Raw genomic sequence first — 18,949 nt, forward strand, 5'->3', positions numbered from 1 at the left:
AGCCAATGGGAAGCTGGTTCCATATAAATGATTGCTCACTCGGGTGTTTTGGCATTTTACTTTACAGTAAAGATGAGCTGTGTTCTAATTAAGGATATGATTTATTGTTCATCATATGTGACAGTGATCAATCATATAATTAGTATAGTATGAGTAAGTAAGTACAGATAATCTTGCGTGCCTTGATTTAATTGTTAGGTTGAAATGTTTACATCAATTTTCCAATATCCATCTGATATACAGTAATCTATTACTACACATGTTTAATGCTCTGCTGTATTTGCTGACTGTGAAGCCAATTTAAGCTCTAAAATCTTTTATTTAAAGAATGAGTATTACATGACATGACAAAACAGTTCAGATAACTACACAACACAAAGACAATGATTCAGACATGCAAGCAAGGTGGTCTCAGCAATAGAGAGTCCATAGCAACCATCATAACAACAGAAACTGTTGCATTTAACTATTTTCTGGCGTAACCTGGATACATCTTCGTAATAACCAACAAACTAAAAACGTATATATATTACTGAACTATGATTATGAAAATTAAACATACATTTCTCACTAAAGATATTATCCAAAGCATTTAATGCAGAAACTATCTTAACATTTTTATTTTCCCCTGATAATGAAAGACCGCCATGTCCGCCATGTTCAGTATCTCACAATACAGCCATTATTGTGAAACTAACTTTTTGCACTGTAGACCAATGTAGCTATTTCACATTTTGTGAGACTGGATTGCTTAAAATATGTTTTGTGGCCACATAACGTAACTGGAATATTCCCGAGCTCTCCTATAAAATATCTAGTGGTGTGATGCTTACAAATGTTGAAACAGTCTTTAACTGCGGCCACTGGCTTGACAACTCACTTGCCTGTAAATCCACCGCCATCCCCTCCACCTCCTGATATGATAGCCAGGTAATCAACATGTTATGTGAAAGTGATATGACAGCCTATGAGACTTACAAATGTGAACGTATCAGTAGTTCGCTGAAACTTTAACCGCAAACATTTTATCCTGGAGACTGATTCCAGTGGCACAATGACAATGAAACCACTCTGTCATCATTTCAGTACAAAGATTTGTATGAGTCAATATTCATATGTATACAAAATGAACACAAATAAAATAAAGCATCAATATAATGCAGAAACCTGTTAAAATTAAACAAACTGTTTGTTAAATCCCACATTTTGGGGGATTTGTCAATTTGTTTTAACACATATTTACATTTTTATATTTTAATTGAAGAAACAAGAATAGAATATAACTCTCCAGCTCTAATCTACTTTCTTACATTTTTAATATACGTAAAAAAAAAAAAAAAAAAGAGGTTACAAATCAGGTACCTCTTGATACAGATGATTAAAGATGGTACAATCATTTACCTGCAGCCTGAATATTCGTTTTATCTTTGTCTTATATGTTTAGCCTCTTCAGAAAAAAAAAAAACTAACCTCATTATAATAAGGGCTTTTAGCTATGCTAATAAGGTTATTTGCATGCAAACCACCTGTCCTTGGGGAATTACAAAAAATTTCCACTGTACTGTAGTTTTACCACTATCCATTTTACTTGAGCCTTTAATCTGGTTTTTAAAAGCAGGAAGGAACACAATCAAACCGGAATCTGTAATATCCAAACAAACATTTGCATAAATACAAAGAAAACAAGAATTGCAGTCAGATTGGAGCACTGACGCCATTGTCAGCAGTTAGAAAGAAAGCAATGAATCTTGCAAACTGTCATACCCCAGGGAAATCCTTGTGTCTTCATTATGGCTGTGAGGCAAATTTGAATATGTGAAGGACGTTCATTAAGAAGTTCAGTATGAGAGAATAAACTGGAAAGGTTATAGATTTAAATTCAAGCACAAAATGTCATTGGAAATTGATAAGGACGATACAGAGGAACGCTTTGAGTAGAATCAGCTCAGTGAGTGAGAAGAGGAAAATGGCAAAGGGGCTCAGTCAACCTCTCAGCCACCAGCTAAACTGTGGTTATGAAACAAACGTGTCACAAAACACAAATTTGTGTCATAATTTGGATTATTTGTTCAGTTAGGTTAAAAAGAGAGGCGGTCAAGGTATTTCTCCAAACTCAGATTTCATCGGTAGGAGAAGTGTGGTCTACATGAAGACGTGATTTCAGCTCATTTAATGTTCATATTAAATGTCATGAATATGGAACTGTTGAAAATGTGTGATGCTAACAAGAAGCTTTGAAGACATTATAACAGCAGTTCAGTACAATAATGTAAACAAAAAAATGTGCTTATACTGGTACAGCTCTGAACCAGGATGTGTGGAATGAGGAGTACAAGATGAAAAACAAATCCAAATTCTCACGCCACACAAAAACATGGGGTGGTTAAAGCTTAGAAGGCAGAGCGTCTGGTGAAATCTGGTGGTTCGACCCCCAGCCCCAGCAATACAAGCATATTCAAGATTAAATAACTTTCTAAGAAGATCATTGTAAGATTTGCAATAAAGACATTTTCATGCTTTAATTTTGGTAACTAAGAAACCACACATTTTTCAGCTGAATGACAGTTTTGCAAATCCTGGTGAGTTATGTACTAAATGTGAACGTTTAATCGATGTCTTCAAACGCTCAGTGAATACATTTTCACTTTCTAACCAGTTTTGAATGTCTTTTCACGGTGACAGTAGCTGTTTTTAATCACAATTAATCACAATACGATCAAAATCACAATGTGGCCAAGAACAGATTTCCAAATTGCAAAAAGCTGAAACGTTTTGATACAGTGTGTAACAAACTGTGTGACAAACAGCAGAGTGCTGTTGTGCTAGAGAGATGCCCCGGCCCACAAATGTTGTTCTCTAGGTGTAAGAAAACAGGTTTGTTCAGCACAGGACACATGTCACATCATCATGATTTTAATAGTTTTGTCAGTGAAAATGAAAAGTAGGATGCAAAAATGATCATTCCCACTTTTTTTTTTTTACCATATCGTGGAGCCCTACTCACTGGGATTTTGACAATGACTATGTGACTTAGTGACTTCATTAAAATAATAAAAATAAAAATCTTTGATGTAATCTTTGTCAGTTTGGCTGAAGGGGGAAGTTGCCTTAAGCAGATTTACTCTTGTAGAGCCATAACAAATTCTGAACATTCCAGTTTGTTTATTGCTGACATTAACTTGTGATCATTTAATTACTTTCAGCTTGCTCAATGGCCAATTCAGCCACAAGTCGACACAATTAATCGGCAGCAAGTAACAAGACATTATGTTGATTTTGTGCAAGGTCTCGTCCATGACTGAGTGTGTAGGTGAGTGAGCGACCAAGTTACAGGATTGGTCAAGGCAGTCAAGTAGCGTTTGCTCATTGGCTGTTGGCCTTTCAAAATTAGGGACTTAGGGACAGCTACGGCATCGGCCAAACATTCCAAAGGGTAACTGTAGTAGTATAAAACCAGTATTGCTAAGCAAAATTTCACTCTTACAACGACTACTTCTGCAACTACCTGTAGTAGTAGTAGACTGTTGTGCTACAACATCAGGAATTGCGCATGTGCAGTGTGGAGCTTTTTGTTTTTTTCTCAAATGCCACAGCCATCCCTTCAACCGTCGCTGCTTAAAGTCCCTAATTAATCTGTGTGAATGGTTATTACATCACCGGGGGGAGTTTCCCACTCAGCTGCTGCACATAGGTCGCAACACTGATGCCATCCCCTTACACACAAGTTCGCTGACAGTGAAAGTATGAAAAGTGACCAAAGTGTTGGCAGAAATGAGAAGGCGGTGGAAGGTGATGCTTTTCATAATTATTAAACCTTAATTTAGAGGCACACTGTGCAGGATTTGTCATTCACCGTTAATTAAAACACTATTACAAGTTGGCACAGACTCCCCACCTCAACGTGGGAGACAGAGAGTCAGAGCAGCAGTGGTAGAGCGAGCTACAGAGTGAATGAAGAGAGAGAGCTGTGGTATTGTGTTAAGTAGTTAATTAGAGAAATAAAACCTTATTTTCTGATTGTATGACAGCTCTGTTCTAAGGTTCAAAAAATAAAGAACATCGTGGGAAGCTGCCTCAATGCAGGATTTTGTGTGATCATAGCTATAAATATGGTGCGTTCATACAATCAGTCAGACCATCGTCTGTATGGAGGATATTTTTGTTCAGAACCAAACAGAAATGAAAGGCAAGATAAATTCAGTTAAAAAGATTATTATTTAACTACACAACTAGAAATAATCAGGTCATAAATAATCTAAAGGAAGAATAATCAATTGAAAAAACATACTTTAAATGTAAAATATATAAATATAAATAACATTTCAAATGCAAAAGCTGGAAAGGAAATGCTCAAACTGAAAGCACTTGTAAAGAAGAAATTGTAAATGGTGATGCAAACAAGACAAGGGAAACATGAACTGTGACACTGGGAGAATTGTTAAGTTTAAATAGAGATGTGGTCAGCAAATCAAACTGAAATAACCTGTAGATCTCAGTGATACATATCTTTTTAGGCGTCCTAATAATGTGTAAAATATGTAGGCTTAACAAAAAGAAATCTGAATGTAACTTGTGAATGTAATAACAACTCAACTCATTCCTTACCGCGCTGACAAAGGAATATTCTGCTGTCTTTTTGCACATGAGCATTTCAACTCTACACACCACACCACATTTCCGCACGTTGTCCGGCTGTATACTAGGTTTTGACCTAGTCTTGTTGTTGGTCAGTTGCATTTTGCTTCTTGTGACTTGATTCACATCTAAATCAGAGCATGCTCAACCCGTGTTTTCATTTTAGAAGCTCTTACTTTTTCTTTGTGTGTTTTATTTCAACAAAAGGACATCTTGCCCTGTATCAGTGTTTGCAACAAGGTAAAACTGAGGAACTTCCAGATCACTGCAGAGAGATATAATCACATACCAGCTTCTCTCCTTTGACCCTTGAGACGAACCCTTCCAAAAAAAAAACGGCCTACATCAGTCCACTTTCGCCATGATCTAGCTGAACTCTGAGTTAACAATGTCCACAACAATGTTGAAACATCCTTCACCGGGCTTTAAATCCATGCCATATCTGTCTTGTGGGTGAGGATGAGTTCAATCAACAAGAGCAGATGAATAAATAATACTAGTATGAATTGTAAGTGTGGGCTGGTGTGAGCAGGGTGTTGCGAGGCTGGGTGGAGGGAGGGCGGCTGGCTCAGGTTAATGAGGTGGTCTGGGAGTGTGGACTGGGTCCTGGCTGCACTGTGTGTGGAGCTCGCTTTAGCCTGGGGGGGATTTGTAGCCCTAAGACCACTGGTGAGACTATCTTCGCCTCCGGCTGTGTATGCACTTGCACCTTTGAGTGTGTGTGTGTAAGGATATGTGTTTGCTTATGCATTAGGGTGAGAGACAGTGTGTGTGATGCTGCCCTCAGGATGACACTGGTTGAAGCTTTGCTATCTCTGTGTTTAATGTTGGCATTTGTGCATTAATATACATGCCTGTGTTTGCATGCATGCCCATTCCCACTTGTGAGTGGGGTGTTTGCGCACTGATCTGTGTGTTTTCCAAATTTCTGTGTTGGGTCCAACCACAAATGTGTACACAGCCCCCCCAACACACACAGACACACACCCCTGCCCCAATCTCATTACCATTCCACCCTTCCCTCCACCATTTTACTCAACGCCATCAAGGCCTCGCCTCCTGGTGTTTGCATTGTAAATCAGGCCTGACAATAAGGCGATGATTAGATCCTACTCATATTCAAAAACACCTGATTTATTTATTCATCTTCCTCTCTTGCACGGCATCAAGATGCATAATATCTGACCAAGGTGACATACCCACTCCCAAATGTTATTCATTGCATTTGCAGGTCAACCTCTTAACCAACAGACTCAAACAGGACAGATTAAATGAGATTTTGAGGGGAGGATGTGCAAATTGCAGCTCCTCAGCTCCCTATATCCACAGGTAGGCCGTTCAGCTGGATCCCTCCTTTCTTCATGCATGAACATTTGATATCAGATCAGGTATCAGAATAGGTTAAAGTGCTGCAATCTGTCACGGTTTCAACATTTAGAGAGTGGATTTGAATCTAGCCTTGAGTGTAAATCTCTGATACTGTCTCTGTTTTCATGAATATGCACAGGATATTATTTATGGAAGCTCCAGGATTCTAGAAGCGGATCCAATTGATCACTAGTTAAGTCAGACAAGCCTTTGCACTGTTGTTTTTAAGAAATAGGCTTCATGGAGATTGTGTTTTTTTCTCAGAATTGCACACTGTCCTGTCTCTCATGTGATTTTGAGAGGTTTTTACTAGTTTTTGCATGCTCCAAGAAGAGCTCAGTTTTTAATCAATACTAAGTGTAGTAAATAAATATACACATGAATATCGACATGATTTAGTTGAAGGTCTAGTTGATGGATCAGCACTTTAATGAGAGTCGTCTGAATTGAGAATCCATCAGATTCAGATGAGCTATCATTTGTTTATTTTCCGTCCATGCATCCCCAAAACCGCCCTGTATCACCACATCCAAATACATGTCACTTAAAGTGCAAAACAAAAACCATGACATCAAATTAAAAAGAGTGATATGCAAAAACAAAAAGCCATGTTCCAAATCAGATCATGATCAAACATTCACTTCTACATTTTTAGGACGGAGTGTGTTGTAAGCCTTTCCAGCACGTTCTCACTTCCATCTTGTCAAACACAGCAGCATGTTCAGTGGCCTTCAGCTTCAAACTATGATGCTCTACCTCCACCTCTACATCACTTACGTAGCCTACAATACATGATTTATCTATATTAACTTACTTATTTAACATAACTACAAAACAAACAAAACAAGCTTCCCCCTGGCACAGAATTTTTAAGAAGAGGGGTAACTACAGCGTTAAACTAAGAAGCGCAGTGCCGCTGACCAGGCTGCCTTAGTTGATGCGTTGGGAGCGAGAGCAGGCTGGCCTTGTGTGTGGCATGGCTCGGGGGATGCCGATGCTGGTCTGTTGTTCTGTCTACCACTTTGGTCTAGACTGAAATATCTCACAAGTATTGGTTGATATCAATTTTTATGAAAAAATCATTCCTGGTTCCCAGACTAATAATCCTAATGACCTTGGTGATTGCCCGTCTTTCCTTTTCGTGCCATGATAAGGATGACATTTGAGGTTTGAATGTAATGTCTTGAAAACAGTGGGACTGATGCCATGACATTTTGTGCAGGCTTGTAAACCCAGTCAGGATGAATTGTAAAATCTTTGGTGATCCCTAAACTTTTCATCTAGCGCCATCATCAGGCCAACCTTTGACTGTTTCAGTACTTTGGTGTATGACCATATATTAAAAATGAATGTCATTCCCATCAGCCTCAACTGAATTCTAACACTTCACACTAAGAAGTACAAACATTATACCGCATGTAAGCATTGTCTTTCTGAGCATGTTGGCGAGCTGACATCAGTATCAAGCTCAAAGCACCACCACGCCCGAGTACAGCCTTACAGCCATTCCAGGCTTCACCCATCTTTGGTTGGTAGGAGAGTGACTTGAGTTCTGCTCAACATCTCTATAAAAATCAGAACATCTCAGTCAGAGTTGCATCAGTCAGCTAACACATCACCATGGTTATTTTCAATTTTCCACAAGGATTGAATCTACTTGAGCTCTACAACTCGTGTGTCTCTGTCAGCCCTGTCACCTTTGTTCACTGCTTCATTAGTCTTCATAAGTGTTGATAATTCAACATGAGAGAGTCACATCTATGTCAAGTCTGCTTTTAATGAACTGCTGCAAAACCCAGATGCCAGGTTACACACTGGAGTGGAATAATGCTCTTCATGACACTCTTTTCTGTGTTTAAATCACAAGGAGGATCCGTTTTGTAGACGGAAGCATACCCATTCCTATTTAATAGAAGTTCAACACTTTACAATAAATTCACCTTCCAACCAAAGCATACAAGAAAAAAAGCTTTGGACATGGTTGAAGTGTGGAGGCCAGAGGCAGTGATCACATCATATGTGACCAGATATGGATTTTCATTTCAATGCCGGCGGTAAACGGGGTGAAACTGCAGCTATGCCACTGACTAACCTTACATCAATACAGCAGAGGCCCATTCTACGCCTGAGAATTGTTGGAAAATTGAATGCTGAATGGAAGTGTTTCTTACTGCACAGAATCCGATGAAAGAGTGCGACTGCCTCCAATCCAAATTCACAAAACCCTTTGATGTTTGTTGGAATAATTTTATGCCTACTTCTCATTTTCCATTTTATGCTTGCTTTTGAATTTTGATTGCGACTACAGGCACTTTTCAATTGATATGCATTATGAACTCTGTAATAATTCAAAGGCCTTTGTTGAGGAACAAACACGTCATTTGTCCTCAAAATGAATTTTACGACTTATTGTGTAACCGTACACCTTTGGTGAGTTCAGAGGGAGCTGTTTCCAGACAGTTATTGTCTCCTTTTTCGGAGGAGATTTGTTCTTTGGGTTTCATGAGGCAAGATTTTTGTGTGTATTTAATTTCACTGTTGAAATGAAATGTCTTATTTGCTGGTGTTTTTGCAGTATTATTTTCTGTTCTTGTATGTACATTCACGCCTCAACAGCGATGGTATGTGTTTGTGCGAACATTACGTCTCTGTGTGTGTATATTTATGGATGCACGATTGCCTGCTCAAATTTGGCGTTTGGTGGCTCGTTCCTTCGAGGGATGGCGAAACTTGAGAGGCCGCCTAAAATACTGTGCAGTAATTGGAATTGCTTTATCTTCAGTCTCATCAATTAATGTGCAATTTTCCATTTAATCACTAACACGCTCACTGCATTTGCAATTAAAATGAGGACTGATAACAGAGAAGATGCCTTTCAGCTGATACCAGTTGGAATGAGAACAGAAACCAGAAGACGCAATCAGTACACAAAATGACTCGCAGAGACATGCACATGGCACACAAACAAGTGTGAACACACACAGTGCAAACAGTCACGCTCATATAATGCTGCACTGAATACACTCACACTCATGCATACACAGCAAACACAAGCACAGTGTGACATGATAGAACATGCAGATTTGCAGCTAAAACCCCAAATTAGAACTCGTCAGTGGAACTAAACCAGCATTTAACGTCAAAGTGTTGGCAGCAGAGGTGGATTCGGGTGCCACTTAAACCGAGAAGGGTCTCAGCCAGTTGTCTTGTCTCTGACTTTTCCACTCAGAGACAGTGCCAGGGTCTGGGTCTCAGTGGGGTATGAGCTCACTGGCGGGGAAAGTCTGTCATGTATTGTCCTGATTCTGGAGGGGGGGTGAGATGTTCGCATCACTTCCTGTCTGGCAACAGAATGTGTGACCAACCCAAAGTGAAGAGCTGGGCTTAAAGAGTTAGACACACAATTCCAGCAATGTTCCAGTGATATTTCTGCTAACTGTGTCTGTGCAATTCATCTATGAATACAGTATATTGGGTGCCCCTAATACTTCATAGTGTATTTTTTGTATGATATGAATGTATGATAGATCTTTATTGGACCTGTCAGATACTTACATGGCATTGTTGTAAAAATTATTTGATTGTTACATTTTCATAAGGCCATAACGTCACAACTCAGAGTCGCACACGTTAAATCCTCACTTTCACCGGTCAGGTGGATTTACTGCACATTTTTATTTCCTGAGGCGTTAGCTCTGAACGGATGTTGCAACCGATGCAGAGATGTTGCTCAAATGTTCCAGTTCCATTTCACCAATTTATAATCAAGCCTTTTCCTCCAGGTCAATACTATTCAGCCCAAGTGCACCAGTCCAATGTAATTGCTGGCTGCCTTTCATGACCACGCAAGGCTGTATGTGGCATTAAAAGGCTCTTTTCCAATAAGTCCAGTGGTTCAAGGTATCCAGCGAACATTTAGTCTCTGAACAGAAGCTGATGTGACTGTCTGCATCAGTGTTTAAAGCACTAAATTGGACATTGTAGTGTTCATAAACATTGATCTGTGAGATCAGGGCTAACGTTTACGTTTTCATAGTGCATTGACCGTTCAAAACATGCTGTTCTGCACAGAGTATCTGATAATATGAAGGGTTTACAGATCAAGTCCTAAGCCTCCTGAACTGATCGGGGCACCCTGATAATGTCCAACATGTAGGATATTTGGGATTTAAAATCTGGATGATTACATCAGCACTTTCTGAGCTGGACCACAGTAATCAATTAGAGAGGGGTCCCGGAGCAGCTGAGGGTGCTGCCAAGCAATGGTAAACATTCCAGCCCTTGAGGCTAATGTTAGCTAGCATCCTACTGTTGATATACATTTTAAGTCTCACCTTCAGTTCTTGCTGTAGAATAGAAACCCACTCATCCAGACTCATTTGACCTTCTACTTTTATCTTTACTCTCACTGTAACACGTTACTACAGCTAAGTGTTGCTCACGCTAATCTCCATTTTGTTTACACCTGCTTGCGCATGAGATCATGTGAGATCGTCAGCTTCAGTCTGCATAGCCATGAAGTCAGAGCGCTGAAGCCACGCCTTCCCTGCTGCACAGAGCGGTGTTCATTTTGAGCGTGTCGTGTGTCAAACGCTGCACTTCCTTTGGTCCTCGGCAACAAACCTGTTAAGTGTGTAGTACAGCGAATGAACGGTTCTCCAGATATGCAAATAACATACAGACAGACTAACAGACAGACTGACAGAAATGACTTGCTATATAGTTATAAAATGTTTTAAAGCAGTACAGCTTAACAAATAAAAGGTAGAATAAAGTTGATCAAACATGTTTCTCCCCCCTCAGGTCAAATAGTTAATTTAGAGGACATTTTCATGCAGCGTATACACATAGGTTATATGTAGCTTCAGGATGGAGCCCCTGCTGTGCTTGCCTATAGTAAGTTGGGGTGATGGTAGGGGGTCTGCATGTGTATGTGTGTGTGTGTGTGTGTGTGTGTGTGTGTGTAATGGAACCCTGAACCAATTAGCTCCTTCAGTGGGGGTGGGGGTGATGGTTACAGTGGTGTTCCACAGGGTACAGCCCTCAGCCCTGTGGGGTCCCGGCCAATAGCAATTAGCCCAGCAACAAGAGCCCTAATTAGCCCTCTTGATTGGCTTGGTAATAGTGCAACAACAACACCAGCAGCAAACACATAGAGACGACCAAGGTGACTCCACCATGATGCGTTACTTTAAAGCCAGCTGTACTGTAATTAGCAAACAAGCGTAGCTGTCTGTAATTGGTAAACAAGTAGTCGGGTTTGTTTGCGGTGTCATTATGAACCTGCTGGTATGTAAAGTATTTTTGTAAAGGCTTCCATGATTGAGTCTGCGTTGCTTTGTTTTTCTTTCTGCTTGGTAGCATTGTCAGATCACTCAGTATTAATACATCATCCTGCCGTTCTGTCAGCTCTATGCAGTACATGCAGTGGGAGACAGAGCAGAGAAATGAATTAGTAAATGGAGACGGGGAAAAAGAAGTGTGAAAGAGAAGAGTAAGATGCTGCGTGAGATTCTCATCTCCTATTATTTAATCATAGCAGCACCTGGTGGCTGCTGCTGTAATAGAATTTACAATTGCTGGCACTGGATTTATGTTTCTTTTTTTTTTTTTTTTTTTCAGTCTCAATGTGAAGCTATCCCATGATGCAACATGTGTCCCCAGCACCTGCAGTGACAATGATGGCCACCCAGAGCGTTCCTCCACCATCGTACCAGGAGAGCCAACAGGTCAGAGGTTTTACCAGAATGTACCTCCATGGTTAATGATCCAACATGGTTGCACCTTAAAAATGGATGTTAAAGGCCCTGAAAACTTTTTCTCAGTTTCTTACTTAGATTGAAGGGCTCCTATACAAATATATTATCTTCTGTCAATATTAAAATAGGTGAATTGATCAAATGTTTGGATTTAGTCTTGTATTTGTACTTGTTTGAAGTGGGCGAGGCTCAGTTGGAAAAAGATGATGACGCCATGTTTCTCTTCTTAAAGTCTGAATCATTATCTGATGACTGTTGATCATTTGGGGGAGCACTTTTGCATATGTAAAAAAGTATGCAGTTAAAAAAATTAAAAAGTAGTAAGCTTTTTGTGGCTGCAGAGGAAGATGCATGCAATCTGACAAATCACCTCCAAATGATGTCACAGTGGCTAAAGTACATTGCGGGTAATGTATTTAATGTTTAGCCAGTACTTCAAATGTTAATACAAAGTTTATCAGAGCTGTAGCTGGAGACTTTTAAAACATAAAAAAAGCAACTAATAGAAACATAAAATGGTTCTATACAGCTCCTCCAGTGTATTCCAAGTCTCCAGAAGCCCAGAGATCCAAGACATTATTTACGCCCTGTTTTTAAAGATGGAATCTGTATTGTGGCTGTTAAGCTAAAAGTGACTTCCCCATCTGAAGTGAGTGCACAAGCTCGACCTTGCGTCAAGGGTCTAAATAACATCTTTTCAAATCAATTTGTGGTCTCAAGGCTTTGATGACCCAGGACAAGCTGTATGGTGACATTTGATGCTATTTTTCAGTTTTACATTTTAAAACAAGTCCCCATCTCATTCATTTGTAATGGAGTATGCGGCAACACTGTTTTGCTGTGAAGCTCCAAAAATATTTGTGGACTACAAAACTTCACCCAGCCTTTCATCGGCATGGTGTCGAGTAGTTAATTATTTGTGAAGTAAAGGCTCTCATTTTTTGGTGAACTGTAAAGCAATAATATTGATATAATGAGTATCTTAACGTAAAAATAATATCATAAGGTACAGTAATAGCAGCAATTGAACATCAAACATAATGTAAGTCTCTACAGGAATGATAAAATGATGCTCCCTGAGGTTGACTTGCATTTTATAATTAAGACATGAGTGCAAGGGTGATACATATTGCTTGTAAAAGTGTATAATAAGAGGTCAAGCCCCAGCCTGCGGTGTTCAACACAATACGTGATGCCTCACACAGGTCAGTGTAATTAATGTAGCCTAACTGTGGCTGGACTCAGGTTATGTCTAACACTGCAGACCATCCCATGGAGTGGAGGTAGAGCAGGTTCATCTGAGCGCCTAACCCTCCTCCTTGTCCACACCACCTCTGTCTGCTTTCACCCAGAGGATTAGTGCCAGGGGAGAGCTCCTGAGCTGCAGTCTGCACGCTCGGCAAATGCAAATGAGAGCTAGTTAAGTGTGAAGAAGCTAATTTATTTCCCATTTGGTGCTGGGATTAAGACTTGAAGCTTCCTCCCATCCCACCCCGACTCAAAAAAAGGGTGGGGGGGTTGTTAGACTCATTTCCTCAGAGAGAACGAATGAGAGAGGAAAGTGGGGTAAAAGATGAAGAAGACAACGGATTGTGTTCGTAAAGCGTGTCACTCTCCTGCCCACCCTCCAGCACAAATAACATCAAAAGATTCTCTAATGATTCCATGTTGAACCACCAGCTAAGCAATACGTATGCTTCAGCTCTATGGCCAGTTGTGAACACACTGTTCAGCTGCTAAATGAATATTTATCATTTAACAGGAATCTATATATGCCTTGTTCAATTACTAAATATATCCTATAATTAATTTTGCTCTACAGCTTCATTACAAGGCTACTGACCTGTCAGGCAACAATGATTCATTCCAGCTACATCCTCATCTGTAGTCTGTCGGCGTCGGATGCATGTTGCACCTTATTGCTTCTGAAAAGTGATTAAAAATTACTTCGAACTCACAAGCAGCTGCGTGTTCAAGACAAGAAGAAGGATTTTCCATCATTGATAAACCTGCTGTTTTGGTCATGTGATATTCATATTCGTCCCGATTCTCAGTAGTTTTCTGGAGCAGGTTTAAGTGACTGGTTTAGTTTTCTGGTAACAACATCAGCAAAGAGAAGCCCCTGTTCAAGCTTATTAAAAACAACTTATGAGTTGGTTTGTCAGACATGAATAAATTATAACACATTTTCTTTCTTGTTTCTTTCTTCAATCAGTCTTGATTTCCCTAAAAACTAATAATACTGTAATATGAAACACCCAGGAATCTGCCTTTCTGTCTGTTGGTCAGTCCACCATTTTGGTTCAGGCTGAAACAAGTATTATTTAGACATGGCTGCTGCCCCAAAAGCATTTTCCCAATAGAGCACCACTATAAAACATTTGTAAAAGACATTTGTAAAACTGTTGACAGGACAGCTCAAAATGCAAACAAGATCAATTATGACTCTTTCAATCATGAAGTTTTGATCCATGGAGGTTTTATATTTGTACAACTTTCCCTGAGCCGAGAAAAGTGATTTAGAAATCTGTGACATTATCACAATGTAACGTCTATGGGCAGAGCGGGGGACTTGTGGGTGGGACAAGCTGAAGTAAACTCAGAAAGTTAGAAAAATGTTAAGGTGTAAGTGCAAGGCGAGCAATACTCATTGAATTGAATGGCCGCCATCTTGTGGTTTACTACCTAGCTCTATTTAAAATCAATGCTGTGAAATGGATTGCCATTGAATTTGGTACAGACATTGATTCCCAGATTTACAATGTGTTTAGTGCTAAGTAGCAAATGGTAGCATGCTAACATGCTAAACATTAACAGACTAGCATTGTCACTGTAAGCGTGTTAGCATATGTACTGCAGTGCAAGTACGGCCTCTTAGAGGCTAGCATGGCTGTGGACTCTCGGTGTTGTTTATTACTATCTGGGAAGTACATTGGAATCTCTCCTACTTCAACTTTTAAGGGCCATCGACACCAAGAATAATAACTATAAATATATAATTTAAAAATCATTCTAACTCAAGTGGATAGCGCAGCCATACCAATATTATAATAATGACAAAGACAGGGGTGACTGATGTCGCTGGGACATCGTTGGGATCACTTTCAGAGCGATTCGATGAATGATTGAAACACTGACGGCCAATCAGAATCCATCTGAATTTACAGGGAATTTACAAATTTACAGCTTGATTTTCTCTCCAAAATAATGTTGCTTATTATATTGTCGTCTACCTCTTTTATTTAGGCTAATTGATGGCATTTATGAAACACTTTTAGATGGTCTACTCTAATAACTCAGTCTTGTTTTTTAGAAAAAATATCAAAGACTCATATAATGTATATTAGGATCCAATTACAAATAAAAAACTGAATTTAACCTGAGTCTTTGGTGCTGATGGGGTCTCGGGAGTTGATGCTTGGAATCACTGTCTCTGCATCGTTCATCAGTGTGGATCATTGTCGTTGTAGCGATCGCTCTGCGTATGGACGGCCTTTAAGATGACAGTAACAAAATAGTTTAAATGTGCAGTCATTTTGTGATTCTTTTATGTTTTCCCAGATGACGGGCACCACTCAGCAGAACACCAAGACCCCACAGGTCCATATCCCAGCAGCCTCTGCAGCAGGAAATACCTCTGTCAGTGTGACCCTCGACCCCCAGGCCCAGCTTGAGTCTGACAAGAGGGCTGTTTACAGGTGGGTTCAATATCCAATTAGAGGTTCATGTGTCATGATAGTCTAGGTCTGTATGTGGGGGAACTATGCACAATCTGACATCAAAAATATTTGCCAGGATCAGAACCATGGCGGTAAACATAAGACTGACCATTAGCCAGTCTTCCCTGTGTTTTCTCTTCAGTGTTCTTCTTTTGAAATAATTATTGCATTTTCTCTCCAACCCCATGCTGGCTTCATGAAATTGCATTAAATTGACTTGATGTGCTTCCTGCCCATAAAGGCTACACGCACTCAAGTTTTTTTTGCTGTTCCCTTAAACTAACCATGACATTAAAACCTTTGAAAGTTGTACTTGAAAGGTGCCTTCTTCAATTATCGACTCATTCATAAAGCAACAAGCACCTTCAGTAAATGCTTTCAGTCATCAAAGGCGACCAGAAGCTCCCTCACTATCCTTCTCTTTGAATTTAATACACTGACTTTAAAAAAAAGGCATTTGATACACTGGCTTCTTCTTTACAATGTATACTGTACAGAAGTTTCTGACCTCTTATGATTCTAACTGTTAGGATGAGAAAATAAATGAATGCATAGCTAAGGGCTGAGGGAAACCAAAAAGTAATTTAAGCCAAAACATGTTCATCAGGCAGACAGAGTTGTTTTGTGTAAGGTTCCAGACTTACATTTTAAAACACAATTTATTTCTCTTTCACGCCAACAGTCATTTTCAAAGGTAAGCATCACTCTTCAGTGGTAGAAAACTCTCTCGTTTTGGAATTAAACTATTAGTTTGCTGTACTTCTTAGTCCAGATAAAGTCCAAACATTACTATAATAGAACCATAAAGAGGGGGACACTGCACTTTTGTGATTTCAAAATGTGTCAAAAATGAATACATCCCAGTTTACTGAAGAAGAAAAAATATTAATGTATTTTTTTTTAGATTAATTTGCAGCAAGCTCTGCGTGAAAGCTTTGTGAAATGTATCTGATCATTTTTACACTGTACTGTATACAAGCTTGTTGCCTTTTTTTTCTTTTTATTGTCACACTTTTTATGATGTTTACACATCACCCTGCTGACATTTGTTCCAAATTCGATTCTTTTATTTAGGATGTAGAAGCCCTTGAAGGCACCACCTTGTTAGGTATAGAAAATAAGAAAGAAAATCACTGCTGGGTGAAACCCAAAACTCTAGTAAAAAAAAAAACACCTCACTCCTCTCTCAGCTTATCACTAGAATATTGATGCACCCTTATAATGAGCTTGTATTATCTATTTATGAAGTAAATTATTCAAAATACAGACATTTTTAATCGAGCTGGGTGTAGGCAGCAAACCAACAACTTACTAGATTTGTTGAGTTGAACGAGACATGAGCTGGCCTGCACTGTCTGGCGCAGCCCGTCCTGTAACGATGACACTGCAGACTATGTTGGGATGTCTGTCCTGGCTCCTCAGGTCTCACCCGTGGGTATCCACCAGTGCTGTCTGAGGAGGTGTGAGCCCCCGCATGCAGGCCTGAGGCGAGCTGCTGTAAAGTCCTTAGCAGCTCCTCTGAGATGCAAGGCTGCCTTTGATGTGAGCAGCCATGTTTGGAGCAGCTCCGGGTGCTGGTGGTGCTGCTGGTGTTAGTGGGTGTAGTCTCAGTCCAAATCAGCCCCTCTTGCACTTCCACCTGTTTTTCTTTTATTTGGGTCTCCACTTTCCTCCTCTTCCTTTCAGAAGCAAGAACAGAGGCAGCTTACAGTATCAGTTAACACAACAAGACACATTTGCTGCATTGATACAGACTTATTCATTATTTAATTATATTTAAATGGTGTCTGAGCTGTCTTACCCTTGTGTTGTCTTTTATAGTGAATACATTAATGTTAATAATGCAAATTTACTTTATTAGCTTCTTGATTGGAGTGCCTCTATAAAAGCAGGGACCTGTGTATCCATACTTAGGTGTGTCAATGAATGTAACACGGTTTTAAACATGCGCTGTAGAAGAGGACTTGCAGCAGTGTGTTTTGTTTTTGTGGTGTGCGGTGGTAAAAGTGTATCACAACTCACACTTTACCTAGAGGAGCTTTACAATCTGCACAGCTACAGTGAGATGAGACGATAGATATCAACCATATTCTATGCGTTTAGTAATGGAGCTAGAGTCAGGCCATGGCTACGTTAGCTTATCATTGAGACTCAGACTTTTGATAATCAAACAAATAGACAACAATATAAATTCAAGGCTCTTGTAAATACTAGTAAATATGACCTTGCATGATCTCATAATAATTAGTGCCCACGTGTGAAGAGAGGAATTGAAATGGAGGCTACTGTGCCGGCTTATTTCAGTCAGTGCAAGCTGCCAGAACAAAGTTTAATATGCCTCCAAGATAAATACACACAAACAAGCAGATGCAAAGTACAATCCATTTCATTAAAATGAAACAAGTTCCCCTTGAATTCAAACACATTTTGATTCCGTGGCTTTGTTAATGTGACTGTAACAGATTTGTGTCTCAAAAACCCAAATAGGTGGTAGTATGACAGAAACGACTAGGTGTTTTCTTTCTTTTTATTTTTTTTTTCAACATAACAGCAGCAATTTAATTAAACTATTAATGAATCAAGCCTCCAATTATTATGGCACCCTGCTAATTAAATATCCTATCTGGTAGTGCAACACAGAACATACATTTGTATGCATACTTTCTTGCCAATTGATTTTAAAGTACCTAACGTTGCTGTAACTCCATTAGCACTGTGTGAATGAATTAAAGTTATTGTTAAACCTGCATTGCGGAACTTTTGTTTCCCTACACTGACGGTGAGAGTAGTTACACAAACACTGTCGGCATGCTTATGATGCCATATGCACCGCCGCACTCCTATTTGCTGTAGCCCACTCTGTCGCTATGGTCGCTCCTCCCCTCAGCTCCAGAAGATCCATCATTGCTGGTTGACATAAAACACATCACTACCAGTCCGCCAGTGTGGGAATATTGGAGTAACATACTCTGGTATACCGTATATTGTACACTGTACTGTATATACCGTATGTATGATGTGTTTATTTTTCTATGTATTACGTTGACCTGTCTTTATCTGAGCAGGTGTAAGACTTTGCATGGACAGGCAAAATCAAATAGGCAAGTGGTCAATACAGTACTTAATGTAGTTTGGATTATTATTGTGCTCATCTCCTCTAAAGCACTATCAGTCAGTAAGATAATTAGTCACCTTCAAAAATGCTCTTGAAAGTTAGTGTTAGCAATTCCACTCAATCCCTTTAAAGACTATCGGGGTCCACATTATTAGTTTTACAGGCAAATAAAGTGCTACGTTATCAGTGTGCACAGAGGATGAGAATAAAGTAAGATGGGAACCTGAGTTATTTACCAGTTAAATGTTGCTGTGGAGAATATACTGTAGAGCCTGCTGAGTCTGTAAATGTGTATGATGGCCAATTAAAATGTTGTGATCAACAGTGTCAGAGGCAGCACTGAGCTCAGGGAG

General features: G+C 39.6%; 1 protein-coding gene across 2 annotated transcripts in view; it reads left to right on the forward strand.

Annotated features, from left to right (window-relative positions):
- Positions 1-18,949, forward strand: part of pknox2 (pbx/knotted 1 homeobox 2) — a 106,697-nt gene that overhangs the window by 55,897 nt on the left and 31,851 nt on the right. For both annotated transcript variants that reach the window (XM_084373980.1, XM_084373981.1), the window contains 2 exons: positions 11,626-11,732; positions 15,324-15,460. In XM_084373980.1, coding sequence (XP_084230106.1) covers positions 11,646-11,732; positions 15,324-15,460 — 224 coding nt within the window. In that variant the 5' untranslated portion in view covers positions 11,626-11,645. The remainder of the gene's footprint in view (positions 1-11,625; positions 11,733-15,323; positions 15,461-18,949) is intronic.

Source organism: Pagrus pagrus (assembly GCF_965226575.1).
Source record: "Pagrus pagrus genome assembly, chromosome: 14".
Classification (NCBI taxonomy): Eukaryota; Metazoa; Chordata; class Actinopteri; order Spariformes; family Sparidae; genus Pagrus; species Pagrus pagrus.